We start from the raw sequence: 27810 nt of genomic DNA on the forward strand, positions 1-27810 counted from the left end.
TCTTGTAACAACTGGTTTATATTTTGTATTTTGTTATGAACTTGTTACAGAACGTTATGAGCTAGATGCTGTGTTTCTTTTGCAACAAAAGTGACGATGGTATAGCTGCTAGGTTGGTTTTTTTCTCTCCCCAACAGGCTTAGGAGGAAATGTACTTTTGATTGAAAATGGAAATCCATCATCTCCTGCTGTGAATACTTGTCCCATGTAACAAAATGACGTACAGTCTAATTCTTCCATGGTTAGGATGCTGTAACAGCATCAGAGCTCTGCCACAGTGATGTAAAAGAGAGGGAATATGTTGGGGGACAGATGCCTTTTCCTCAATACTCGCTGAAGAATCAGATTTAAGGATGTTTTTCCTGATTAGAAGTGTACTTCTTACTTAGAATTATCTAACTCTGCCCTCTAGTCACATTTAAAGTTCTGAATTATCAGCATCAAGGGCTGTGTCTCACAAAGAAAAACTCTCTAGACAGGCAATAAGAGTCAGGTTAAAATCTTACTCTGTCCAGGAGAGTGTTTCTGAGTTCCCTGTAGGTGCTTTATGCAGTGCACATCAGAAGTCTTGTTTTAAACTAGCATCACGTGGTAAGCTGTAAAAGTGCTTTGATTTTATTTAGGTGGAGTTCTTAAAAGAAGGATGTGGAGAAGACAACGAATGTCACAGCAATCTGAAACTTCAGTACCGGTTTTGCACTAGAGAAGGAAACGAAGACAGGTTTACTTATTTACCAATGTAAGCCTTGATTAACGCATTGCTAGAAATCAAATTATTAACAAGTGCGTAAAAGAAACTTTTAGGGAGAGGGTTTGGGGAGGTAGAGCAGCTTTGTTGTGTTAGTCTGGGAAGCGCAGCCCTGTGTAATAGCACTGATCTGTCGGGGTGAGGAAGGTGGGGGAGTGGGGATGAACTTCAGAAGAAGAGCTGGCAGCGAGTCAAATGGATACAAAGCGGCCACAACTGTGGGCTAAAAGTTGGAAAAAAGTTTCTAACCCCTGCAGGAATGAGAATCACAAACAGCCTGGCAGTAGTTTATTGTGTGTGATCCTGTTAACTATTTTTGAGATTAAATTTGATTGTGAGTATGACAGCAGTTACAGGGAAGTGAACAGAGAAATCATTTCCTGTAACGTACACCCAACACCCCGCTGCATCCCTCCTCCCTGGAGGGCCAGTGGCATTAGAAAAGAGGTGTAAGACAAACAAAAGGAAGTATGTTTACTTACTGTCAACAGTCAGTCACCTTAGCAGTGACTGCCACAGTGTGACTCAGAAGCCAAAACCCTGTCTGCTTTACAAGAAGAAAGGTCAGTAAATCTACTCAGAGAAAATTCATCATTATGAAATGTGGGCCAGATGCAAGTGCTGGTTCAGAAATACTAGAAACGCTTGATTACTTGAGGGGTGTATTGGTTTGCTCCATCCTGTTAACTGCTGGCTGCTTTCAGAGATGAAATACTGCTCAGGGGAAAAAATCCTAGGGCCATTCATGTGTTTATGGTCTTACAGTAATTCTTCCTTAATAGAGGGAATTACATTTGGGTAAACCATAGTGAGAAGCAAACTTTCATAGACGTTTGTCTGCCTAATGCGCACAACCTTGTATACTCTGTTTCTGTAGTGAAAATGGCATGCCAGTGCTTGTTCTGAAAGATCAGAAAGATATTGCCCTGGAAATAACAGTGACAAACAACCCATCTGATGCCAGAAATCCACAAAAAGATGGTGAAGATGCATATGAAGCTAAACTAATTGCAACTTTTCCAGACAGTCTGACGTATTCTGCATTCAGGGAGATGAGGGGTTATCCTGTAAGTATTTTTAAGATAAGATACTTATATTTTAAAATATTTTCAGCATATTTTTACTTTTAAATCTATTCTGTTTAATCAGGAAAAACAGTTAACATGTGGTGCTAACCAAAATGGTTCTCAAGCCGAGTGTGAACTTGGAAATCCTTTCAAAAGAAACTCCAACGTAAGTTGCACCTATTTTCTTCAAGTTATAAAATCTGATTCCTGACTGCAGTCGTCCAGAGTTTGTGTAACTGGAAATCTGAATTGGATCTGTCCTTTTAACTCTAGGACTTGATGGTGTATTTCTATAATATTGTGTATGTTAATATATTTTATAAAATGCTTACATATTTAATGAATGATCTTTCTTGTCTAGGTAACCTTTTATTTGATCTTAAGTACCACTAAAGTTAATGTTGATACGACCGACTTGGACATTAATCTGAAGTTGGAAACGTAAGTTTTCTTTGTGTGTACGTGCTGTGTTTTTATATGCAGTTGTAAACATTTTGAATTAATTTGTTCGATTCACAAAAGCAATTTAACAGTAAAGTGAAAAACTGCTGAATTTGAAAAATAAACAGCATTGTTTCCATTTCATTGTAGAACAAGCACTCAAGTTAATTCGACTCCAATTACAGCTAGTGCTAAAGTGGTTCTTGAATTGCTTTTGTCACTCACTGGGTAAGTGTTGATAGCATAACAAATGGGGGGGCTGGGGATGACAGGTTTGCTGCAGACTTCGTTAAAATCTGATTACTCTCCTTCTCCACCCCCACCTGAACAGAGTTGCTAAGCCTTCTCAGGTATATTTTGGAGGTAACATCGTTGGTGAGAGTGCTATGAAATCTGAAGATAATATTGGAAACCTCATAGAGTATGAATTCAGAGTGAGTAATTCAGATTAATGTCAACAGCTGCTTTTAATCAAGTGAACAGCTTCTCTCTTTATGCATGTGAATACTTGGAAAAGTTGCTGGATTTAAAATTGGCTTTTCTTGTCCCAAAATCCTGACCTCCTGATCAGAACATGCAGTCCGACTGCAGACTAGATCTTCTTTAGGCCTTGATGTTTTACAATCCTATTTTGAGAAAGTGGCCTAAGGCTGGCTGTGCCCTTGTGTTTGGGAGCAGTTCAGGCACATGCAGTTGTACAGCACAAAACCCCCTGCAGGTAGGGAACACAGCTTAGACCCAGAGCCCCCGCTGTGGCACAGACGGCGAGTGTGCGTACTTACTGCATGCAGGACTGAGCAGGCATGAGGACATGCTGCAGGAGCCACTCTGAACGTGTAGGTCTATTTCCCTCTTCTGGTCGTCTGCCTAATTGACAAATCAAGGAGAAGGTGGAGAGAGATTATTTTGGTTCTGTAAAAACTCTGCTTATCAGCAAGAGTTGCTTTTTCTACATCATTAATGCAATCCCCGCTGTCTTTGTACATAATAGTTTGTCAGGATTAAAGTCCCTCTCTGTCAGTGCTTTGCTTCCTCTTGTACCTGCCTTCATATATTAAGGTTGATGCAGTTGGAATATCTGGTGTAGAACTTATTATTGTGAACAGTACCACTAAGAAAGCAAAAAATAGGTTGGGAAACAACTTTCAGGCTTACGAGAGCAAGAGCTGGTTATCTTTCCATGTCAGAGTTCCTCATAAACTTGCAGTTTGCCTTAGTTATGTAACTGAATGATTTGTTAACTCTAAATCGGAGTTGTTGTTTCACATGAAGACAGATTTCCGAAAATCAACAGCTTAAAGCTCACGTTAGGGAATTTTAATACTTATTTGTTTCAAATCAGTATTTACTTGCTATCCAAGGGTGCCAGTTTTAGTATAAGCTTTGTTTTTATACTGTTTTGACTATCCTTCGTATACTTTTAAATTTCCTGTTAGCTGCATGCTTAAAACTTGCCCAGGTCAGTAACACTTTAGAATCAGAAGAAAATTCCTTTTAAAAGTATTTCACAGTTTAAAGAATGTTTGTTTTAACAGGTGACTAACTTGGGCAGACCACTGAAAACATTTGGTACCGCTTCCCTGGATATCCAGTGGCCGAAAGAAATCAGTAATGGCAAATGGCTGCTTTATTTGATGAAAATAGATTCCAAAGGCTTAGAACAAGTCTCCTGTCAACCTGAGAATGAAATCAATAGTTTGCATGTTGTGGTATGTTACCCTGTCTTCTGCTCATGAATTGGTACAACATGAAAGTGCTGCAGCATGTGATAGTAGGCCATAAGCGTAAGAGTTTGTCTCCAGGAGGTGTTTTGTTTTGTTTTTTTTTTTTTTTTTTTTTTTTTTTTTTTTTTTAATGTTAAGCAGCTCAGGGGCACAATACATGAACAACCTATCAAGGGTCAAGCCTATTAGGAGACTTTGTAACAGCTAATGAGGATAATATATGCTAAAGGATAGATGCTAAGTTGTGGTGACTGTTATTGCAACGGGCAGTGCTGTCATATGCTCTTACAGGATGACACTGCTGAAAGGTGATAGAGTTCTTACACAGAAAACAATAAAAAACACTAAACATCTCCCCAGGAATTCCATGTACTTTTTTAAAGAGAAAGGGCTGGCACATAAATTTACTTATTTGCAACAAATACTATAAAAAGAATTTCTCAAGCAAATTTGTATGGGGTGAGAATTAAGAGATGCTTATGATAAGCAACTAAAACTCTTACTCTATTTTGTTTTTCCTTTTAGGAATCCCGTAACTCAAGAAGGAAACGTGAGGTTGCAGAGAAGCAGATTACAGACAGCAAGACATTTTCTTTATTCTCAGAAAGAAAATACAAGACCTTGGTAAGTGTATTGCACCAACCATAGCCTTATCAGATACCTCCCTGAGTCTGCAGGCTGAAAGAAGGTAGCTCTGTGCTTTGTTTTTATCTTAAATCCAAGTATCGATGCTTTTAAAATTTGTCCATTTACATTATCTACCGATGAGAAAGAAATAGCAAAGAATTTCTACACGGTTATCTACATGAAAATAAACAAGTAATAGCATCTTCACTGTACAAACAGACATAAATATGATGCATATAATCCAATTTTTATTTACACACAGAAATTTGTAATTGCAGGACTGCAATGTGAATGCGCGCTGTGTGGACATAAAATGTCCCCTGAAGGGTTTAGACAGCAAGGCATCCATTGTGCTGCGTTCCAGGCTGTGGAACAGCACTTTCTTAGAAGTAAGTCCTCTTACATGCCATTTCTGGAAGGTCAGTGTTGTTTCCTCTTCTGTGTCTAATATCCATATTTTATTTTGGAACAGGAATACTCCAAAATGAACTACCTGGACATTCTTGTTAGGGCTTCAATCAGTGTTCCTGTTGCAGCTAAGAATGTTAAACTCACAAACGAAGTTGCTCAGGTAGGTTCAACATTTAATGCTAACCATGTGTTATGGTTGTGATGTTTCCAGCATATCTCAAAGACTGGGAAAAAAACCCCCACAAACAATTTCAAAACAAAAGTAGCTAAAAGCTGAGCTTTTTAACCGAGTTTTTGAATTATTGATCATTTTTATCTTTTAGTCAGGATGGAAAATTCACTACCGTATTGAAACGATACCAGTAGGAACACGTTCTCCAAAAACATTTTATAGATGAGATAGAGAAGTCATCTTGTTATAGAAGACATAAGAATGTATAAATTGCAGCTTTACATTAAAAATGGATGCTTCTGAAATGCTCTTTCCATCTTCACATACTTCTTTAGGTGCGTGTTACTGTCTTTCCTGCAAAACCAGTAGCACTTTATACAGGAGTACCTTGGTGGATCATCGCAGTGGCTATTTTTGCTGGAATACTGATGCTTGCACTGTTGGTATTCTTACTATGGAAGGTGAGTTTTTATTCATCTGTCTGTTTTACACTTCTTGGTCTACAACTGACAAGACAGCAAACTGATTATGCAAACGATTAGGTATTTTGGTTTGTATTTTACACTCAAGATAGAGCAAAACTGACCAACCCACACCTTACCATTATCAGTTTCTTGGGTTTGCAGCATTTTGAATGAAAATGATTACAGGGGAAAGGCTTCTTATGAAATTCTTCTGTTTCGGAAGTAGTGCAAGTTCTGGGCAAAACTTGAGACAAATGTTGAGAGACCGTAGTTACTTTGATAGGGATGGATACAGCTAACTGGGCCTGCTGCAGTTGGGTGTAACTATCTACAAATGTTTTGTAGCAGGGCTTTGTTCTGATAACATCAGAAACACCAGTAAACTCATAGTAGATGTAAATAACCACAAAGTATAGAAACAATAGAATAGTGAATTTCTGTAGTTTGGGCTTCTTATCTTAGAAATCCCAGAGGAGTAAAAGTTAACAATTTGCATAAGGAAAAAATCAAGTACATATTTTTCTAACTACCTTCAGCATTTTTACAGCTCACTGTGGTTCTAAGTGTAACAGGGCAGTTCTTTTGTACTCAAGTTTTTACAGGCAGAGGCAGTTAGTATTTGCTGTTCTGGCATAGTAGGAGGTTATTAAGAAAGAAGAGGTGAAGAAGAATATCCTGTCTGTCACTTTCTGGAGAAACTGCAGCAATTAGCTTTGCTGAGGAGCTACTATTTGCTGGTTCCTTCTCACAGGATAGTGATTTCCTTATTTTCTAATAAATGCCCAGCCCCTGCTGTAAATCTTGCTGATGAATTAATACTTTGGGTGGCATGTCAGGTTGTAACTCCTGCTATTTTAATGCACACAAAACCACACCTGTTTCTCACACAATTTTAGCACTATTAATTGCTTCAATGACAAACATGGTGCTTCAAAGACAGTTACATGATTGGTTTAAGACAAATGTTTGTGTTGTACAGGTCAAATTTTGTTTTGCACTATGTTTTTGTCTATCCTGTGAACTAGTCTGCAAACAGGTCTCTGTATAGACTTCTTTCCACACTTCACAGCTAGCTTTAGTTGCTATGGGCATACTTTATAGTAGCTTTTCTTGAAGAAAAAAAAACCAAACCAAACCAAACGCCTCTAAAATAATACTTTTCAGGTTATTCTAGTTTACAGATCAAGTTAGTCCAAGAAGTTCTCAAATCTAGAAACAGCTGTTATTGTGATTTATTTTTTTTTCCAGTGAAGGGATAATGAGAAGATAGTTCACAGCATTAATTTAAGTCAGTATTAATATGTTTGACTTCTTCCAGTCCACAAAAATTGACGGAATACCTTGCTTCCTTGTAGTGTGGTTTCTTCAAGAGAAATAAGAAAGATCATTATGATGCCACATATCACAAGGCTGAGATCCATGCTCAGCCATCTGATAAAGAGAGGCTTACTTCTGATGCGTAGTATTGATCTACTTCTGTAATTGGTAATTGACGATACTTTTCAGTTTTTAGCTGTGGCACACGCTATGGTTGCGGTGGCTAACTATGAAGCTTTTACTGCATACGTTCTATTAACTTTGGGATTTCAAGCTATTGCACTTGCTTGCTCGATACAGTTTCATCTCTGGGTGCATGTGAACACACACAGGTGTTCACCTTGATCTAAAAAGCTGCTGCTTTATTTCTTTATAAATCACGGTGACCTGTTGCAATGTTTGTTTAGTTTTTTTTTTTATATATATTTTAACAGTACAAGTAAATTTTTAAGCTTGAGAGACGGTAATCACCATTGCAGAGTTAAGATTTAAAACTAAGACTAGGTGGATGATGGATAAACTTGCTTTACTAACCTTTAGTGCATGCTAAAATATACGTGTTGCTTATAATGAAAAGCATTTTCATAACAAGAATTTAATTGTTGTAGGAACATGTGCTTTCCTTCAGTTCTAAGCTAAGGCATACTTTTCTAGGAACACACTTTCTTCTGCTGAAGCTACTAGATGCATGGTGATTTATGCTTCTAGCAACCTTTATTCAACTTAATATATTACATGCTGCATGTACATCAATAAGTGATGCTTGGGATGAGGGTGTGGGGAGGATTCTTAACTAAAATATGTCAAAACCAGTGTTTAATGAAATCTTCACTAAGAGATACCTGAAGATTTAGTCTATGCCTTAATGTAACTTTTTTTTAAATTCAGTTACATGTAAGTTCCAATATTATTTAAAAAAAAACCACAACCAAGTAAAAACCCCACCAGTCCCAATACTATGAATAAAACTTTGTCCCTTTACTGTTGTTTTTTTTTCTTAGCAGTATCTCATGACAGCTGGATGGCACAATGTCTCTGAACCTTAATTGTGACATCAGTGACCCGTAAAAGCTGACTGTAACACTGTGGCCATAACTTCATTTTGTTTTAAAAATTAATGTCAGTCCATTCCTTAATATTTAAAGTTGTTTTTTACAGTGGCTTTGAATAAAAATTTGCAGGGTGCAGATAAGCTGTACTAGATTTCATTTAGGGAGACTTGTGTTGAGGCACATTACAAAGCTTTCAAGTTATGTCTGTTTTTTATCCTATGGCAAACTAAGCAAGACTAGGGTTCTAATACTGCAGATGTGTAGTTAGTTCAGGTGACTGCAGTTGAGACGGTGCTTTGAAAAACAAGGCCTCCTGCTGTAACTTTCCTTACACTTCAGTACACTTCGCTACAGTAACAGTTTGTGTTACAGGCCTTTGTAAAGGCCCTGGAAATCTTTCTGTAGGTTTTTAAAGGTGAATCATGTCACCGTACAGGAAGATACTGAACTACCTACCTACCTTTGATTCAGGAGAAGCAAGCTTTCCTGAACTGTATCTACTTGTTTGGGTAGCATTAAAGTCTCTTGTTATATGAATGAATAGCTTTATAAGAAGACTTAAAAGACTTGTAAACTAAATCTAGAAAGTTAATGAAGAAAATATTGTTAAGGTATTAGATTACCAGATTGTCAGACTGTGCCATTTGTCTTCAAATACTGCTGGAACAACTAACTTAGACCTGCTGGCTCACATTTTTACAGCTACATATGTTACATTTTTGGCATACATCGTTTTGTTTTCAGTTTTCTTACCTGTATATCTGTGCAAAGGAATAGTTTACTGCTTCTCTTGTAGTACTTTGGGAGCAACTTAAACCTAAACTGTTCTTTTTTCTTCTCTGCCCCAGTGTGGGTTCTTCCAGCGATCTAGGTACGAAGACAGTGTCCCCCGATATCATGCTGTAAGAATTCGAAAAGAAGAGCGACAGATCAAAGATGGGAAATACAAAGACCTTGAGACAAAACAGTGGTTCACAAAATGGAATGAAAACGAAAGTTATTCTTAGGGAAAAATACTTTTCATCCACAAAGTTCAGACAGAGGTTAAGGTTTTCATTAATGGAATACTGATGGAGCTATACCTATGAACACTATGGACATTTACCATTTGATTGTAGATATTACTACTTCTATTGAGGCTTTCGTTTGCACAGTTAAAATTGCTTCAACAGACTGTATTTGCATTATTTAATTTTCAGACTGCCTCTTTCCCCCTTCACATCTAACTCACTCACTCTTTAGAAGATACTGTATAGTTTGGGGTCTTCTCTGCAAACTATGCAAAAGCGCTACAGCAGATCTTTTCCAGTGATCCCAACCTTTTTCCTCAGCATGCAAGGAACACATGGTTAAGGTCAAGACAGGTTCTCCCCTTCCCTCAATGCATGGGCCATTATAAACACACAGCGGCCTCAACACACCCTGTTCAAGTATAATCTGAAGACCTGCAAATCTAGCCATAAAACTTTTTGCCTGCTGCAGTAGTTAGGGCTTAACAAAAAGCATCATCTTAAATTACATGTGCAATAGGTCATGTTGCACAATTCTTTTACAATCAGATTGTGTGATTCTTGCTCACAACAAATATACACAGGTTTTTTTTAAAAGAGAGGCTTGAATATTAGATGTACTTTTTGTATATATATATTTTAGTCATGTTTGTATTTATTTTTGTTATAAATCATTGTCTTTGACTAACTGTTAGGCCAAAGACTTAACTGAACTTTCAAATCCACTGTGTTTTTGAATTTCAGATTATGAGACCTGAGGCTTTCACTGCATTTTAATAAGTCACTGAAGGTGCCAATGCTTTCTAACAATGTAAATATTTATTCCAGTGACGTGTATGGGGGCTTTTTTTTTTCCTAATACTTGTAGCTTTATGTAATAGGAATTACCAGGTCTTGTAACATGATTTGTATATTACTTCAGACTATTTAACAGTTTGGACACCAAGCAGAAGTAGGGTTTTTAGATACAGTTTTATACTACAAGAAAGTGAGAGGTTCTCTGGAATCTGCTTTCCAGCTTCGTAAGGACTTCTTGTTTGGCAAAAGGCACTGACTACTGCAACTGTTACACAGCACTTGAAGGAGGCGATAAATGCCCAACTTACCTTAACTGTGGGGATCTGAGCTGATCCACGCTGAGACTACTGAATCGTCTGGAATACCTGAATGTTGATAAAAGTAGAATCACAATGTTGTGTTTATCAGTAATCTAGTTATTGTGTAACATAACTGATAAAACTATTTAAAGAGTTTACTTTTTTACCTGTGTTCTAAAGTGTTGGTACTATTTTAAGAACAAAGATTTAGTTCACAGTTGTTTATTCCATGTGAAACAAAATTCTGCTCTAAAAGCATGCACGTTAATTGCTAGTTATTTGAACTATGCAAAAACCTCTTGGTACTTTTTCCCCTCATAGGGTAAAAACCTGCTAGGAGGGCAGTTGTCAAGTGTCTTATTTTTACTACTAACTTTGAACATACCTTCTTGGAAGGTGTGATCACCTAAAAAGTTATAATTATAGAAAGTGCATAATTTAATAGACTCTTCTTCCTCCCACTATATCATCTCAGTATGATGTGACCCTGATTTTATGAACACTTACACATGTATTTAGCTGTTACCCAGTTTCTGAGCTTTTAAAATTCTAGCTTATTTGCTGAAAGGCTCAGCAGCATCTGAATCCAGGCTAATCAGGGGCTAAGAAGCTTGACAAGTAGCCTTGGATTTAAAAGCAAATTGTGGCCCTCATCTAAGAACATGAATGTCGTAGCAGTGTTAAACTGAAAGTTCTTCAAAAGTCAGTCATGGCACTGGTATACTTTTATCTCAGACTTTTTTTATACCAGCTAGCAATGCTACATCATTCCATAATTAGAAATTACCTGTGGATATTTGTATAGAAGTGTGAAATAAATTTTTTTTTTTTTTAATTAAACATTGGTTTGGTAATAGTGATTTCTTACTGTAATTAACTGAGGTAGTCATAGCTAAGTTCATTAAAAGAGTAAGCTGAAAGTTGCAAGCTTTAACAAATTGTCTCATTCTCAATATTGCCCTAAGTCTCAGTGCCCTCCCCCATGCAGAGGGACAGATAAGGCAGCTGTAGGAGACAGTGCACTATCTCATGCTGGCAGGCTCGCTGCTGCTCGCTGCAGTTCCCAGCGTCAGGGGCAGAGCAGGCTCTGGCAAAGCACTGTGTCAGGTCCCATGGGGCAGAGCTGCCCACTCACACTGCCCTGGGCACCTGCAGTGCAAGCAGTCTTCTAAAAGCTCCCCAGCCAGACAGGTGCTTCTGTGACTAGGGGAGATAGATGCATCCCCCCAAATTAGGCAAGGACCTCACATACCTATCTGTGTTTAGCAGTGGAAGTTTGATACTGACAGTCAGTTACATGATTGCAGGGTACAGCTTCAACTCCACAAAAAAAAAACCAGAAAAGCCAGAAAGATGCAGGAGGCAAAAAAAAAAAAAAAAACCCACAACAAAAACCCAACATAAAACCTGCGGTTTATCTATCTCCATTTTAAAGATGTTAACCCTCACAGGATGCTTTGCTTGCCTTTGCTGAAAGGAAAGGCCTTTGATCCAACAAAACCTGAAGACAAGGGCGAGCTGGGTACCTGCTAGACCAGTAGTGGTTTTTGCAGCCAAGAAACTTACAGGACTAGAACGAGAAGATGCTGCTACATTTTTCAGAGCACATCAAAGGTGTGGACTCAACCTGCTTCTAGTAAACAATTATTCTCATTTACACACCTACACCCACAAACTTTTGTCTGCAACAAGACAAAATGTAGACTGGTAGAACAGTTAAGTAGCTGATCACAGGAAGCAGAATACAAATATAGTACATTAGGTTTTACATATGCTCATATATACTATGCACGTAGTACAAGATGTAGTATATACTATATACACAGTAGTACAGTACTATACATAATGGTGTATAGGTACCTATATGCATACATAAAACCTAATGTACTATATTTGATATATATATATGAGTTTGTGTGTAGTATGTATATATAGATCTATAATACACAGACACAATACAGCCTAGGTTGCATAAATAGAATGCTAATAAACTGACATACCTTCACATATGTAATGAGAAAAACTTTCCAGTAAGTTTGCAATGTCCGTTGTATCGAAAGCAGCAGGAAAACTCCCCTCTCTGTCTGGAACACCCACATTACAGTGCTAACCATCACTGCAGCAGCATGTCTTAACCAAAAATAAACACACTACACACCAGAAAAGCTGCTTATGTACAAGCAACAGAACTTCTCCCAGCAGAGAGTAAGTAGGTGAGAGTGTCAGCAGTTGGTTTGCAAAACCCAGGAGAACACACTGGTGAAGCAGGCAGGCAGCCGTGGGCAGCGCTGGGAGCCAGAGGCAGCACAGGGCCCTGCTTCGGCCGGCTCACCAGGCACCGCGCCCGCCTCTGACAAGAACAGGCACAGTCTATTTCCCTGCAGTGGCTGAGTAAGAAGTTGCTTCAGTTTTTATCCCAGTCCTCAGACATCTTTAAATGTCCATTTGTCTTCCCAGGCTGTGGATTCATAATACTATACACCTCTTATAACCTCCTAAGCCTTGCTGGAGTCCTAACCATCATCCTTAAAAAAATCACAGCGGCTCCTCACCCTGAGAGACCACCACAGAAATCAGCCTTAATCCTCAGCCAGGCTGTGATACTGTCTGTACAGGAGTGGGGGACCTGCAGGTTGTGCTTTCCAAACTTGAAGACAGACCCCCTTTCCTCCTCCATTTTCTAGCTCTGCAAAATGGTTACTTGCAAGCAGCAACTTTTCAGGGCCGTACCTGCCTCAAAACCTGCCTCAAACATCCCAGAAGCCAGAGGCAGAGAACTGAGGTTTTAACAAACAGAGGAGTCCTTGCTTCTGCTTACCTAACTATCACGGAACAAGATACACCCCCCTCACCATTGATACACGGTGCTAACTATTTATTTCCCCTTATCTCTCAACCTCAGCATCTTCAGGGGATAGGGGAGGAAGGGACAGAAAAGTCAAATAATTTTTCCAGGAGCATATGAAATAATGCAAAGTCTAAGTTGATTAAAAGAAACGTTTGCAGGATATTGCTTGGTTTCTTGAAATGGAGGGGACCAACAGTTAACGCTACAGAGCTGAGGAGTGTCTCACTGCCAGCCAGCTTACAAGACAGCCTATGACTGATTCCAACTTCACAAGGAGGAACAACATAAAAACAGCCACCCTGGACTAGAGCACAGATCCACCTGAATCAGCACCCCTCCTCTGACAATTGCCAACAGTTAAGTGACATGATGGTGACAGTTTGTTGCTCCTGTTCCCACAAAAAGTTAGTGCTCAACTTCAGTAACTATGTGGTATATTTTTCCTATGGAAGAAAAAGCCATCTATGATACATAAAATTTCTCCAATTGCCTTCTGATCTTCAATCACAAAGTTGCACGTGGCAAAAATTCACAAACTTCAAGGTTAAATTATACACTGGGTAAAACCATGCCAACCCCTCTGTACGTTGTTCTGGAATCTACTAACATTTGGTAACTGTCCTGGGTTTATGTAAGTCATGGGGTTTTTTTGGTAGCAGGGGAGGGGGCTACAGCAGTGGCCCCTGTGAGAAGCTTCTAGAAGCTCCCCCGGCTCCAAGTCAAACCCACCTCTGCACCAAGGCCGAGCCAACTAGCGATGGTGGCTGTGCCTCTGCGATAATGTATTTAAGAAGAAGGGGAAACTGGAAAGAGGAGTGGGAGTTGCGAGGAACAGCTGCGAGGAAGAGTTGCAACACCTAAGTGAACATGGAGGTCAGTGGAAGAACAGAGGAAGAGGGGGAAGGTGCACTGGAGCAGAGACCAACCCCCGTATCCTGTGGTGAGATGGCAGGGCCGCCCCCCGTGGAGGTCTACAGTGGAGCCGATGCCAACATTTGGTCTGTGGGGGCCCCATGCCAGAACAGGTGGCTGTGCCTGAAGGAAGCTGGGACTCTGTGGGAAGAAGCCCCCGCTGTTGTAGTTTGGTGCTGGGAAGACTGCAACACATGGGGTATCCCACACCAGAGCAGCTCAGAACAGCTGCATCCTGTGGGAGGGACTCGAGTTGAACAAAGTTTGTGGAGGACTGTCTCCTGTGAGAGGGGGAACATGCTGCAGCAGAGGGAAGGCATTCTAGAAGTTTCCCCCACCCCCCCCAAGATGGAAGCAACTGCAGCACTGACTGCACCCCCTATTCCCTGCCCCCTGTGCCGCTGGGGGGAGGAGGTAGAGATAAGCTGGAGCAAAGCTGAGCCTGGGAAGAAGAGAAGGTGAGCAAAGATATTTTCAAGATGTGGTAATGCTTCTCACTGTCCTACTGTCTGTTAAGTGTTGTTGTTAGTATCTGTATTAAATCTATGTTATTTTTTTTTCTTCCCCTAACTAGTCTGCCTTTTGCCCCTTACCCTAATGGGAGAGTCATCCGTCCCTGTCCTTATTTCAAATCCTGAGGCTTTACTTATTTTCTCTCTCTCAGCACTGTGAGGAAGAAGGGGGAGGTGAGCAGCTGTGTGGTGCTCAGTTGCCCTCTGAGCTCACACCACAACAATAACTCCTACAGAAGCCACTCCATATTTTTGACCAACTTTGTTGCCATTTTTGTATCTTTTTATTTCTACTCCTGCAAAAAAGAAACCAAAGCCACATCAAACCAATGTAACCCTAAGATTATTCTAGCATAGCAAAAGCAGCTGAATTTACTGACAAAAACCTAAGAACAACAACAAGCCTTTGTGAGGAGTAACAACACAAGCTGAAGAGACACGGATAGATGGATCAGAGGACTCTGCAGGCATCATAGCAAAGCATATAAAGCATTGAAAGAAAAGAAAAATACATTCTATGGATATCTGTGCCTTGCAACTTTTCTTCTTAACGTATGACGCACTTACTTTGGAAGGAAAAAAAGCACTAGTATATACAGCAACCAAGAACTGTGACTCCTGGTAAGGGGTTATATATACTATCACTTTAACAAACCAAGAAGTCTTTCTATGGAACACCCTGAAAGAATGCTATGCTTCCAAATATCTTACTAAGCCTTACATTGCATAATTTAAAAAAAAAGGTAATTGCTTAGGTTAAAACTAAATGCTATGTTTTCAATTACCTTGAAGTCTGCTGCTTTATTCTGTCTCATTTAAATTATGGATCTAGATGTATTACAATTTCAAGAACACCAATAAGCAGGAATATCAGTAAAAAAATTCTAAATGACAAAATTATTACATTTCTCCTTTTGGTTTGCATAAGAACGTACAGAAACTGGCACATCAGAACTCTAGCTGGTGTCACACTGGAACAGATCAAAGTAAGCCCCTGGAAGATCATCAATAGAGAAACAGGTTTTAAAAAGGGATGGGGAAGGGGGAGAAAATAGAAAGGTAATTCAAAATATTCTCCAACATTTTAACAGAACACGTTTACATGGATCAGTAATTTAAAGAAGATCAAGAAAAGGCCTTTAGGTAAAGAGACTGTTTTTGTTCTGGGCTGAACACAGCATTTAAAGAATTATCCACAATTCTTTATCCACAGTTACTTTTGTGACTGTTCACCCTGTGTGATTTTCACTGAGAAAAGTGCTCACTGTTTAAATAAATGAAAATGGGCCTTACCTTGCAAAGTGCAATGTTTTATTTAAAGCCTCTGACAGCCTTTGCCACATCTGGCTGGGGACTGCTGTCTAAAGATAACTTTAGGCAGTAGGCCAGTTTTTAAGGCATGTCTGTAAGTTGAAACATCAGGCATCAAGACAGTAACATATAGGCATAAAAGATGAAACCAATCCAGAGCCATCATAAGAAATTACAACTTAGAAATACCCAACTTAGTGCTTGCAGGCACTGCTTTACATCAGTGCTGGCTCACAGCTGAGAGGCCATTATTAAATGGTTTTAAGTGCAGAAATTCATAAGCAGAAGTCCCAATCTATTATAAACTTGAGTAGCGTAAGCTACTATTTGGTGCTTCTGGGGGTGGCCTACAAACAGCAAAAGAAAAATCTGTCAGTAACCTGTATTTGTAGACAACTTACAGAGACAGAAGAGCTGTTAGTTCGCCCCATTAGCCACTGCTCCCTGGCCAGAACAGAACAAGCCATTCATTTTTCAGCACAAGATGGAGGTGCAGTCTGGCCACAAACCAGATGAAACAGTCTAATCCTGAAATACTGTTTCATTCTTACATATTATTGGTGCAGTTACTGCTGAGAAAATTACCTCTGGAGACAGACTGAATCAATGTTTTCTCTATTTCAATGCAACATAAAATAAAAAAGCCCTTAATTCATGATGGTACCTTCATCTCTCTAATGGGAGGCTCCAAGCAATCCAACAAAGCACTGAACAGATTAATGTGATACAAATAGCAGAATTAATCCTGCTGTAGCAGGGGCTATTGGATATTCATGCCCACTGTCACGTCACAGACAAGTCACAGGTACAAGGCATGTTTAAAGGAAACCAAGCAATATTTAAGAGTTGATTGCTTATGATAAATTTATGGGGCAAATACAAGTATCCACAGTAAAAGAAGCAAACTATATAAAGCCTGATCCACTACTGTACTGTTTTAGTACATAGGATTCAATATCTACACAGCAGTAAGCTTATCAGAAATGTATATAATCACTCTAAATTGCCTTTTTTGTTAATGTTCTGGATAGTTCTGCCCAATTAGGGTAAGCAACTATTCAATACCACTGTTTGGTACCTCACACGATGCATTAGTATCCTAACAGCCGGTAAAGGGATTTAGGTGACATACGGTCCCAAGTACTTTGTAGCCAAGGCAGACAGACGTATATTGTGCTCATTGTTGACCGACCGGGAGTATATCTGCAAAGCCCTATTTATCCCCTCCGTATTTTTTTTTTCTTTTTCCTGTTAGCTGAAACAGAAGTATCCCTCCCTTCGTTTTTCGCGAAGGGCTGGAGGAGGCCACGGTGCCCCTTCCCACACCATCCCGCACCTGGGCGGGCACAAGGAGCACGAGTAAGACGACACAGCGCTGTTAAACCACGGCTTAAACCCCTCGGGGCGAGGCCCTGCCCTCACGCCGGCCGGCAGCGGCATGAATAAAGCCGGTGCTTTTGGGGGGGTTTCTGCTACCTCCCGTGTCCGCCCCGCGGGTAACCCACGCGGGGAGCGGAGTCCCCGCCGCGATCGCGGCGAAGGGACGCGGCAGCACGGCGCCGCCCGCCCGCCCCCAGCGCGCTGTGCACCGCAGGGGCCAACCCTCATCTCGCCCTACCGCGGCGGAGCGCCCACACCGCTGCGTGGGCGCCCCTCGACCTCGCCGCGGGAGCCCACACGCCGCCCGCCACGGGGCCCCCGCGGTCCCGGCCGCCGCCACCCCTCCGGGCCGCTGCCTCCCGTCCCCTCACGGCTTCCCGCCCCGCTAGCCCTGCGCCCCCGTGGGTAACGCCACCGTACCTGCCCGAGGCCGGGCTCCTCCGGGAGCCAAGCGCCGCCTTCTCCCGGCGGGTAGCCGAGGCACGGGGCCCGCGCCCCTGCCCGCGGGGGCCGGGCCGCTCCGGGCTCCCCTCCCCGCCTCACTCCCTCGGAGCCGCCCTCTCCTCCGCCCCGTCGCCGCTGCGTGGGGCTGGACCGGGAGGAGACACCCCCCCCTTCGGGCACCTCCTCCCGGCCGCGCGGCGGAGGAGGCCGCGGCCTGGGCAGGGGCCGGGGGAGCTGGCGCGGCGGGAAATGGCGGCCGGGCCGGGCTGAGCCGAGCCGAGCCGAGCTGACGGGGGGACCGAGGGCCGCGCCATGAGGCTGCTGCGCGCCCTGCTGCGCGGCGCCTCCTCGGGCAGCATCCCGCAGCAGGTGGACTTCTACTCACGCTTCTCCCCCTCGCCGCTCTCCATGAAGCAGTTCCTGGACTTCGGTGAGTGCCCGCCGGGCTGCCCCCTGCCCTCGGCCCGCCGCCGCCCCCGCGCTGTCCGCAGCTGCCGCTGAGCAGCGGCCGGGACCGGGGGTGGGGCGGCCGCAAACTCCCCCTCCCCCCGTGTTAGCGCTGCCGCCTTCTTCAGCCGTTGCTTATCACTTCTTAATACTGGCCTTTTTGGCAGAAAAAAAAGCTCTGCTTCCTTCCAGAAGGGAGCCCCCGTTGGCTCCTTCCCCAGAGACTGGAACTGTGGCAAGGTTGAAATTCAGCTGAAGCCTCCAGGTTTTGGCATCACAAAAGTAGTTATTTGGGGTTTTTTGGTGTTTGTTTTTTTTGGTGTGGGTTTTTTTTGTTTGTTTTTTTTTTTTTTTTTTTTTTTTTTTTTGCAAAACCTGCAGCGTTGGGAAGAGGGTGGGGACAGTTGGTACTGTTAGAGTAGTGACTCAGGTGAGATTTGTTAAGCCTTTTGCAAGCTAGCAGCATGCAACCTTTTAAGGTATAGCAAGCACAAGAGACGTTTAACCTCAGCTGGTGCCAAGGAGCTGGAACAATCATCACTTCTCAGTTACACGTTTGTGCCCTACAAAAATACCTTACCCAAGTGCTGTTGTTTAAGAAGGTGTGTGAGAGAAGGAGCAGAACACAAACGCCAAGAGCTATCCTGGAGGACTGGGAATCTAGCCTTGACAATGAGTAAATCGGGATACTCAGTCTTATACTTTGCACTAAAACCACTTGTAATGCTCCCAGGTTTGACAGACTGCTTGGAAACAAAAGGGATCACAGGAATTGTTCAGTTCTGCTTCAAAGCAAAGACTACACAGAGAAAGGTCTCGTAAGTCACACCAAGACACCTTTTCAAAACCTGGGGATGGAGCCATATACATGCTGTTTCTGTACTCAAGGCACTCTGGTGCATAAATGTTTACATAAATGTTGTATACAAACATTTAACTAGTTATTAGTTGTACTGCTTTTTATGTTTTTGTAAGTAAAGCATAACTGAGAACTAATTCTAGAACCCCAGACTTTGTATAAATAGGAAGATTTACAAAGAAAAGTTTCTCTTAACTAACCATTGTCACTTTGTTCAATGTTTCATACGTTGTAATAAAATGTATCCAATATTTAAAACTCCAGATTTGTACAGGGACCCCACCAGAATATATTCTGTTGCTACCATACTTTTAAGGAAAGAATCTTGCAATTCAGAGTTCACTTTGATCTGTGTTATTTTACCACTAAAATAATGATAAAATAATGCTTACTTTAAAATCAGTGTTTACTTTCAAGGCACAGTATTTACTCATGTCAAAAGTTAAGCTGCTTTTTTTGTTGTTAGTATCTGAATATAAGGTAAAGATAATATTGAAAACTTTTAACTTTTTTTTTTTTAATATGTCTCTTTCTTAAGAATTTATTAACAGATAGTAGAAACTAATAATGGCAAAAAAAGAGTAGAGTACAACACTGAACCAGTATTTGTCTGTAAGTCATTCTGTAGCCGTTATAATCTGATGATGTTTCAGTTGGGGATTATTTTGGCTCCTTTTGCTGCTGAGAACAATCAAAAAGGAAATCATCAAATTTGGTAATGCTAACTTTAAACGTCTACTCTTAATTCCGCCAGGTTTTGATCTAGCAAATTAAATATTCCATAAGCAAATTTAGGTCTGGATCATATACATCAGTCATATCTTGGGTTCTAAGTGCTCAGTATTTTCTGTAGGAGTCTTATCCATTCTTTACCTAGATAGACCATAGCTGCACAGGGAAACAGTCATTTGCCCCTTCACTGAAGTCTTGTTTACCCTAAGCTGTCTTCCATATTTGACCCAGGGTTGCAAAGATATGGCCTCCAGTTACAAAACTAATCTGTGGAATGTCATTTGCTGAGTATATGAGGCATTTGAAGATTATCTTTACATTCCAATACCTTCAGTCTGCTTTGTTCATGGAATTTTACCTGAGAAAAGGGAAAGGCCAGTAACAGTCATGCCTGAAATGCAATCTAACTAGGGAGAAGAATGAAAGGTTTCTGGGCAGAGGTCATATGTAGACAACGCGTAATACTGGTAAGTGTTCCTGGGGAGGATTTTCTTGTAAGCTATTCACTTTCTTATTAACTGACATTCTGTCATCAGCATAGTTTATGATGTATCTCAGTCTGGATGCATCAAACTAAGCTACTCCATTTCAATTTGGTGAAGATTTTTTCTGTTGAAGACACTCCCAAGTTCTTTTTTTTTCCATGTCCCTTCCTTTAATCTTTTTCCCCAACTCCCCCTTGCCAAATGGAAGGAGTGAACTGAGCAGAAACACCAGAGTTAATTTTTTAGGAGTTACCTGTTGTGAAACACTTAAGCCTGAGGTATGTACTTCACTGCAGCAGATGAACAGGTTATTAAGTTCAGACAGTGTTTACATGGCACTCTTGGAAGTCTAGAAAGAAGTCTGTCTGAAAATGAAGCACAGCATTTCTTAGCGTCTTCCCCATTCCACACCCTCCTCACATAGCAAAACAGGTGTTGTGGGAGTAAATTTAGGTCTTGTTCTTAATAACCACACTTAATTACCACCCGCACAGATGACACCTGTCCTTATAAAAGGACAGGTCAGTTATCAACAGGTGCAGGAATTTAGCTTCTAGCTTTTAAAAAAGTAAAAAAATGTAAAAAGTAAATGTATGGGAGAACTACTATCATAATGACTTAAGCACAAAGCATAGCACTTGTCCTGCTTTCACTTCTTTCTCATCATTCATGTGGATTCACTCATCTGTCTTCTGTTCCTATAGGACAGTGAATTTAAACTACAACAGATCTAGCTGCAAATGAGAGAAATATTACAAATTTATTTTCTGAAAGTGTTCCAAATATGAGTTGTGGTAATTCAGTAAGAACACTGATCAAGCAGGGTGTATGGGACCATGATACCTTCTCGAGCATCCTTCCCATAGTTTGCTGGTTTCATTTGCCCCTCTGACATGCTCAGAATGACATACTGTTTGATCAGTGCTAGTTGCAGTCAATGTTTGCTGCAAATAAAATTAACAATTTACATGGATAGAAGCGATATTTAAAGTTGAAGAGTATGGGTCTGCAACTACTGTGCTAGTTACTCTTTATGTATTGAAGACTGTCATTACCTCAACAGGGCTGGTAGGTTTCAATATGACTTTACCTTTTGAAATATAAACGGGGTGCTGCCATGGAAGAAACATTGGCTTACCAGCCTGGCTGAGTCAACTTTAAAACCAAACCACAGACTTCTTATGCAAGAAAGTAAGAATTTGTGTAGTTCTCTACTGTAAGTACTGACTTTATTCTGATATTGTCATATATATATTTTGGTTTTAGGATCTGAAAATGCTTGTGAAAAGACTTCATTTATGTTTCTGCGACAAGAGTTGCCTGTGAGATTGGCAAACATAATGAAGGAAATAAGTCTGCTTCCAGACAACCTACTAAGAACACCTTCAGTTCAGCTGGTGCAGAGTTGGTAAGAACAATGTAATTTCGTACCTTTAAGGGTGACCTTCTGCATATACGCAAATGGGGTAACTCATTCCCTTCTACAAAAAGAACATTTCATGTGCTCGTTACATGAACATCACTTATTTAGACTGAATAAATATGCCAATGTGACATAAATGAGAAACTAAATTTACAGACTTGGAAAAGAACCTTTAGGACCAACCCACCAAGGAATTAAAAATGATTAAGTACTGCAGATAGTCATGTATGAGAATTCAGTAAAAACAAAAATCCATCAGAACAGTGTTTAATAGGGGACTTCTAAAATGAAGAAGCTAGTGGAAGAAACCAACAGAAGCAGGCTAAAGCACAAAATGCTTGCAGAAGATAGTAGAAACCATTTAAAAGACGGGTTATTGCAGATTGAGAGTAAAGGCATAGAAAATATGAAGAAAGTGCAATAGGAAGCTCCCAAAGCCAAAATATGTAAAACAACAGAAAGAATACGAAGCTATTAAAATAAAAAAAACATATTTTGAAAAGTAGAATTTTCTTTCAAGTAAGGAACTTACACATAAGCATAAACTTTTGTAAGATGGAAGCAAAACAAAGACATTGCTTGGCAACAGCTAAAGGCATGTGGCTATCTGGAAAGGCTTTTAAAGTAAAGGGAACAGAAAATCTGCTAGTGAATAAGTGGGATTGATTAGATGACTGAATATAAAAAGAGCTATCAATGAAGATGAAGGCTTTTAATGAAACACGAATGCTTAAATTCTCATGATACTACATGACATTGATCAAATGGGAAATGAATTCCACTTGGACAAATGCAAAGTAGAGCACAGAGAGGAACCTCCTCTCCCTGTATGCTTGCTTGCTTACAAAGGAAAATTAAATTTTGATGCTACTGGCGATATTCTTCTGAATATGTCAGTTGATGGGCAAGAAGGCAAACAGTGTTAGGAACTAAGTAACAAATGGGGAGGAATATAATTGTACCACTGTGTTAGCCCATTATTCCTCTGAATTGCATGCAGTTTTAGTCACTCCATCCTGAACAGAAAAGAGCAAGAGGGATAATCAGAGGGTTGGAACAATCTACGTGAGGAGAAACCAAATAGAATTCTTCAGCTTAGAAAAGACACATCTAAGGAAAGAGATGTCAGAAATACTTAAATCACGAACAAGCTGGGAAGATTTTCTAATAACAGGAACTTGCTGGGCCTCCAAATAAGTGATCACCTACTGGGTTTAAAACACAAAGAAGGCCTTTTATGCATTCTGATTAAATTGTGGAATTTATTCCTCTGGAAATTCTGGAAGAAGATACCATGAATAGATTTAACATGATCTAACAAAATTCACATGGGATAGGTCAATGAGATATATCAGATACAATTATTTGGAAACAAGCAACCTTGGAAGACCATAAATTGCTAAACCAAAGGGATCTGGGGAGTCATATTAGAATCGGTCTTTGTCATGTTTCTTTTGTTTAAAGGTATGTCCAAAGTCTTCAGGAGATCCTTGACTTTAAGGACAAAAGCTCAGAAGATTCAGGGGCTATTCATAGGTAAGGATTTGCTGTCACATATGTTAATATTATGTTAATATTATGTAGAAAGACTGGCAAGAAAACTACAGCATAAGAAAAATTTCAGCTATCTCCAATCTTTACGTAAGAATTGCAGTAACATCACCCCTGTTCCTAAAAGGAGGGTACATTAAAACATGAAACAAAGCACTTTTATGCCATATCATTCTGGTCAGGGCTTTTTTTTGTTACACTGAAGAAGCTGTGAATATGTTAAACTTGCCCAAATGCTTACCAGTTCCTTCCTAGTAATGTTGGACCTTATGTATGGAACTTCTCACCTGTAGAGTAGGTTTGGTCATGGCTGGCTGACCATGACTGCCATTTGACAGGCACGGGATGATCTTCATGAAAATGGTTGGCACAGTTTTCCCTTTTTCTTGGTAGTAACCAAGATAATAAATAATTAAATAATGATTTTATAAATAATAATGGTTGAGTACTGATTGTTTCAACAGTAGTCGCTTGAAACATGCTGTAAAGAGACTGACCTGTCTTCTTACTGCTGTAGGCACACCTGTGATACTTCTGTACATAACGGTCTGCATTTTTGTAGGCACTCAATCTGCCAGAGTGTTAAATTCAATTGAAATACTAACAATGTATTAATTTTAGTTTTACAGATACTGTGATAAAAATCCGCAATCGGCACAATGATGTAATTCCTACGATGGCTCAAGGAGTAATAGAGTACAAGGAAAGCTTTGGCATTGATCCAGTGACCTCACAGAATGTGCAGTATTTTTTAGACCGTTTCTACATGAGTCGCATTTCAATTAGAATGCTCCTTAATCAACACTGTAAGTGCCATTGTTGAAAGGAGGGGAAATAATACCTGTACTATGTCAGTGTATTTTCCTTCCATTTTTAAGTGCCTAATACATACTTAAATGCTTCTTAGGAATACAGTTTGCTATTTACAAATTAATTTATAACACAATTCTTGAAATATCTATTAATACTAGGATTTCAAGTATGGTGAAGATTGGAATTATAAACTGTCTATACATTTCTGTTCAGCAAAACTGAAGATACAAACTAAAATTATAAAATCATATTGGGTGTTAAATAATATTTTCTTTTTTGGCAGCTTTACTGTTTGGTGGGAAAATTAATCCAGCTCATCCAAAACACATTGGAAGCATTGACCCTAGCTGCAGTGTTCTTGAAGTTATTAGAGGTAAATTCAGCAGATAAGAACAAGAATCCTGAAAACTTAAATGAATGTCTATACCGAGAGCCAATACACATCTTGATATTTGTATGCTGTTCTTTCCTATCTGGAGCAGAAATTTCATTTAAAATGTAACACAGTTTTGTTGTTTTTCCTATAAACCCAGTTTTTGTGAGAACACACAAAAACTCCCTGACAGTGCACAGTCTTTTCAATTTTTGTTTTTCTTTTTGGCAAACTGGAAAGGAGGAAAAAAAAAATGTAACTTTTGGTGTTTTTATTATAGATGGCTATGAAAGTGCCAAGAGACTTTGTGATTTATATTACATGAGCTCTCCAGAACTCATCCTCAAAGAGTTGAATGGTAAGAGAATATGGGACAAGGCACTCTTGAATGTAGTAATGGCTTCTTCTAAAGTAGCTGGTGGTGAAACGTCCTACTTTTCATATAGTTAATGTGTTATTTGTATCTACTGTCATAAATAGTTAGGGTGTTTTTTTTTTTTTTTTTTAATGTGGCAGAAAGCTTTCCCTATTCCTCCCTTTAATTAGAAAACTGAAATCAGTAGAGAAGTTTTTGATGCGACAGCTGTTGATGTAACAAATGTTAGCAGCTTCCTTCCCTCCCTAAGGTTTCAGGTATGTCTTTACCCTGCACTGTCTACTGCATCTCACCCTCTCTGCATTTCTTGTGACGCTTCTCTATCATATTCTTGTAGTTGTAACTAGATATAATACACTCAAGTCATGGTAAAAATTACTTGAACCCATTGGCTGTGACTTCAAAAAACAGTTTACAACTGTGTTGCTATGATCTGAGGTCAGCTATGATCCTCATAGTCCTGCTGAACGCTAAAGAACCTTTCTGACACTACTCACTACTTTTCAAGATACTAAATGCCAAGTTCAGACAGACCTTCAAAAACAAGCAATCAAAATTTCTTCTGCAAGTAACTGCAAAAACCAAAGTGCAACCAGAGTAACTTGGCCTATGAAGCTAAAGGCAAAGCGCGGCCTTGACTACATATTCCAGATCTTTTCTTCGTACTGTACAAACCTGTCACTCTGTATCTAGGTTAAGGAGTTTATCTCCATCTTTGGAGTATGAGACTAAAAACAGTTGTAGGAAACTATCAGCCACGCTAGCTAATTCTCGGTACTGAGGCGTCATTTAATGGTGTATGTGCTCCAGAAGCCAGAACAAATAGTCCAGTTTTTTAAAAGGTGTGACCTTTTGCTCAATGAATTGTGAAGGTGAGTGAAACCTGATCCAGGCCAAAGGCACATTCATTGCCCACAGCTGAGAGCAGACACTATTATTTAAACCTTAGGCATGGGACCTGGGGGTGAAGGCATGGAGGGAAGCGGTTAACTTGAAGACAGGAACCTGGCGTATTTCAAAGTGTGGTTGGTTGGTTGGTTTTGTTTTTTTCCCACTCCCCTCTTTTATTTTTGATGGGTACATAATTTGTTCTAAATCTTTTGACATCACTAGTCTCCAACATTTATGTTCATAAAGCACTGGTCAATAACACAGTCTAGTGAGAAATTATTGATGTGTTGAACTGAAAAAACCTTAAGAGCCAGCAGAATTTTCTGAGCAACCTCTCCTTAATTTTTGATCTAATGAATGTGTTCCCATGATATATTTTCTAGAATTTGTTATTTAAAAGATGTTTGAAAACTATACCACTTTTATAGACAGAATTGTCTTATTTAATTTTTGTCAAGGTTTGTTGTTAGAAATTAGCTCATTTCTACATGAATCCAAGAATAGGCTATGTTGTAGTAACTATTTGGTCCAGTATAGGGCCATAATTTAGATTGGGAGGGACCTCAGGAGATTTCTAGCCTGACCTCCTGCTCAAAGCAGGGACAGCGATGTGGTCAGACCATGTTGCTCAGGGCTTTATCCTGTTTGGTCTTACAAATCCTCCAAGGATGACAACTACATAACATCTCTGAGCAACCTGTTTCAATGCTTAACTGTCACAGTAACAAGTTTTTCTCTATGTCCAGTCTGAACCTCTGTTACTTCATCTTACATTCACTGTTTCTTGTTCTCCCACCATGTGAAGAGCTTGACTGAATCTTCATGATAACCTCCTCATAGGTATTAGAAAGCAACTATTACATGCCCTAATCATTAAAGCCATAATGGTTTTAAGATTAATTTCTAAAGCAGCAAGCACATCCAAAAAGCTCGAGTATGACTTTTGATTAACACACAACTTTCCAAAATATTTCTGTTCAAATTTTCCTTCTCTTGTAAATTCTCTCACCAATATTTTCAATTACTGCAGAAAGGAATAGAAGATACCTACTTCGCTATTTAATGATTTAGATTCTCTTTTCTCCAGCTAAATCACCAGGACAGCCCATGCAAGTCGTGTATGTGCCCTCACATCTCTATCACATGGTTTTTGAACTTTTCAAGGTTTGTGCACTTACCATTACATAATTGTTTTTACAGCCTCACTAAATGAAGACGTGTATTTGTTTGACTTTTTAAACCAACTCTAGATAGCAGTGTGTTTATGCAAGTGCAAACCTCTCACTATTTGACTGTAGGAAGATACTGTTTAGACAAATAGTAACTGCATAGAAAATGAACAGCTTTGGTAGATGTATCTCCTTTGCCTAGCCTCTGAATATATCTGACACCTGAGTAGACAACTTTGTTAAAAAATCTTATAATGTATAAAGAAATTAATTAATAAAGCAAGTGAGAATAAGATATACAATTTTGGGGACATCTTCAAATCTGGTATAATGTGTAACAGGCACTATAGAGCTTTCCTCAAGCAATTAAATTCTAGACTTTTCTTGATCTTTGTGTCATATTGCATGTACTATGCATTGTAAAGAATTACACAAATAAAACTACACATTAAAATATTCAGACGTTTGTTTAAAAAAAATTAAATATTTGAAGTCTGAATGTAAATACTAATACTGAGTAATACTAATACTGAATAAACCAGATATATTTTAAAAAACTATTCTAAAACCATATACATTTGTCCCAATTCTGAAATATGTGATAAAAATAACTTGCCTAGATTGATATTTTAAGATAATATTCAAAGTGGTAAGAACAGGATTTAAGTTGTACTTGAAAATTGCAGAATGCAATGAGAGCCACCATGGAACATAATGCTGACCGATGCATTTATCCTCCAATTCATGTACACGTCACATTGGGAAATGAGGATTTAACTGTGAAGGTACCCACTTTTTTTATTATTTTGAAGGTTATTTTGATTATTTTTTTTCCCTGTCATAGGCAGCATATTACTAACTTTAGCTGGTGGTCTGGTTCCAACAATAGACTGTATGTGATTTTGTAGTATGTAAGTGAAAGACCATTATGGAATTTCACATACTGCATCAGTAGAAAATTAACAAGGAGGCTGCACAGTCACACTGAAGGCTGTGCAATAGAATTCTGTGCTTTTGTCATGCTCATGTCTTGCCATGACTAAAAATGAAGTAGCATCTTTATACAACTGCAATATCAGTGTTTTGTATGTGACAATGACAGAGCTATACAGCTGTGAAACAACTGAAAAAAGGGAAATAGGCATTGTATATTC

At 39.7% G+C, this 27810-nt stretch overlaps 2 protein-coding genes and 1 long non-coding RNA gene across 12 annotated transcripts in view; 2 read left to right on the forward strand and 1 right to left on the reverse strand.

Annotated features, from left to right (window-relative positions):
- Nucleotides 1-11050, forward strand: part of ITGA6 (integrin subunit alpha 6) — a 45403-nt gene extending 34353 nt beyond the window's left edge. For 2 of the 3 annotated variants that reach the window (XM_042783898.1, XM_032989667.2), the window contains 12 exons: nt 624-739; nt 1626-1815; nt 1898-1981; nt 2177-2256; nt 2407-2484; nt 2588-2690; nt 3792-3965; nt 4506-4604; nt 4886-4996; nt 5080-5178; nt 5526-5651; nt 8872-11050. In XM_042783898.1, coding sequence (XP_042639832.1) covers nt 624-739; nt 1626-1815; nt 1898-1981; nt 2177-2256; nt 2407-2484; nt 2588-2690; nt 3792-3965; nt 4506-4604; nt 4886-4996; nt 5080-5178; nt 5526-5651; nt 8872-9030 — 1419 coding nt within the window. In that variant the 3' untranslated portion in view covers nt 9031-11050. Of the gene's footprint in view, nt 1-623; nt 740-1625; nt 1816-1897; nt 1982-2176; nt 2257-2406; nt 2485-2587; nt 2691-3791; nt 3966-4505; nt 4605-4885; nt 4997-5079; nt 5179-5525; nt 5652-7009; nt 7140-8871 lie in introns of all 3 variants that reach the window. The other variant, XM_032989668.2, reaches the window with a different exon arrangement.
- On the reverse strand, nt 1-18026 carry LOC116960873. Of its 4 annotated transcripts, none has more exons than XR_006164523.1 (5): nt 17923-18026; nt 10140-10196; nt 8777-8923; nt 3039-3123; nt 1-699 (listed from the first exon to the last, which is right to left on the reverse strand). It is a non-coding gene; the product is annotated as an uncharacterized LOC116960873 (long non-coding RNA). The 4 variants fall into 4 exon arrangements; XR_004406637.2 differs by lacking the exon at nt 17923-18026 and adding an exon at nt 17514-17633; XR_006164524.1 differs by lacking the exon at nt 17923-18026 and adding an exon at nt 12131-13651.
- Nucleotides 17732-27810, forward strand: part of PDK1 (pyruvate dehydrogenase kinase 1) — a 13539-nt gene continuing 3460 nt past the window's right edge. For 2 of the 5 annotated variants that reach the window (XM_032989669.2, XM_042783899.1), the window contains exons 1-8: nt 17732-17967; nt 21327-21468; nt 22948-23019; nt 23656-23840; nt 24131-24220; nt 24501-24578; nt 26575-26651; nt 27343-27441. In XM_032989669.2, the coding sequence (XP_032845560.2) occupies nt 17850-17967; nt 21327-21468; nt 22948-23019; nt 23656-23840; nt 24131-24220; nt 24501-24578; nt 26575-26651; nt 27343-27441 (861 nt within the window). In that variant the 5' untranslated portion in view covers nt 17732-17849. Of the gene's footprint in view, nt 17968-18716; nt 18803-19362; nt 20043-21326; nt 21469-22947; nt 23020-23655; nt 23841-24130; nt 24221-24500; nt 24579-26574; nt 26652-27342; nt 27442-27810 lie in introns of those variants that run through there. The other 3 variants (XM_042783902.1, XM_042783901.1, XM_042783900.1) reach the window with 3 other exon arrangements.

Source organism: Tyto alba, unplaced genomic scaffold, assembly GCF_018691265.1.
Source record: "Tyto alba isolate M040663 unplaced genomic scaffold, T.alba_DEE_v4.0 Super-Scaffold_7, whole genome shotgun sequence".
Taxonomy (NCBI): domain Eukaryota; kingdom Metazoa; phylum Chordata; class Aves; order Strigiformes; family Tytonidae; genus Tyto; species Tyto alba.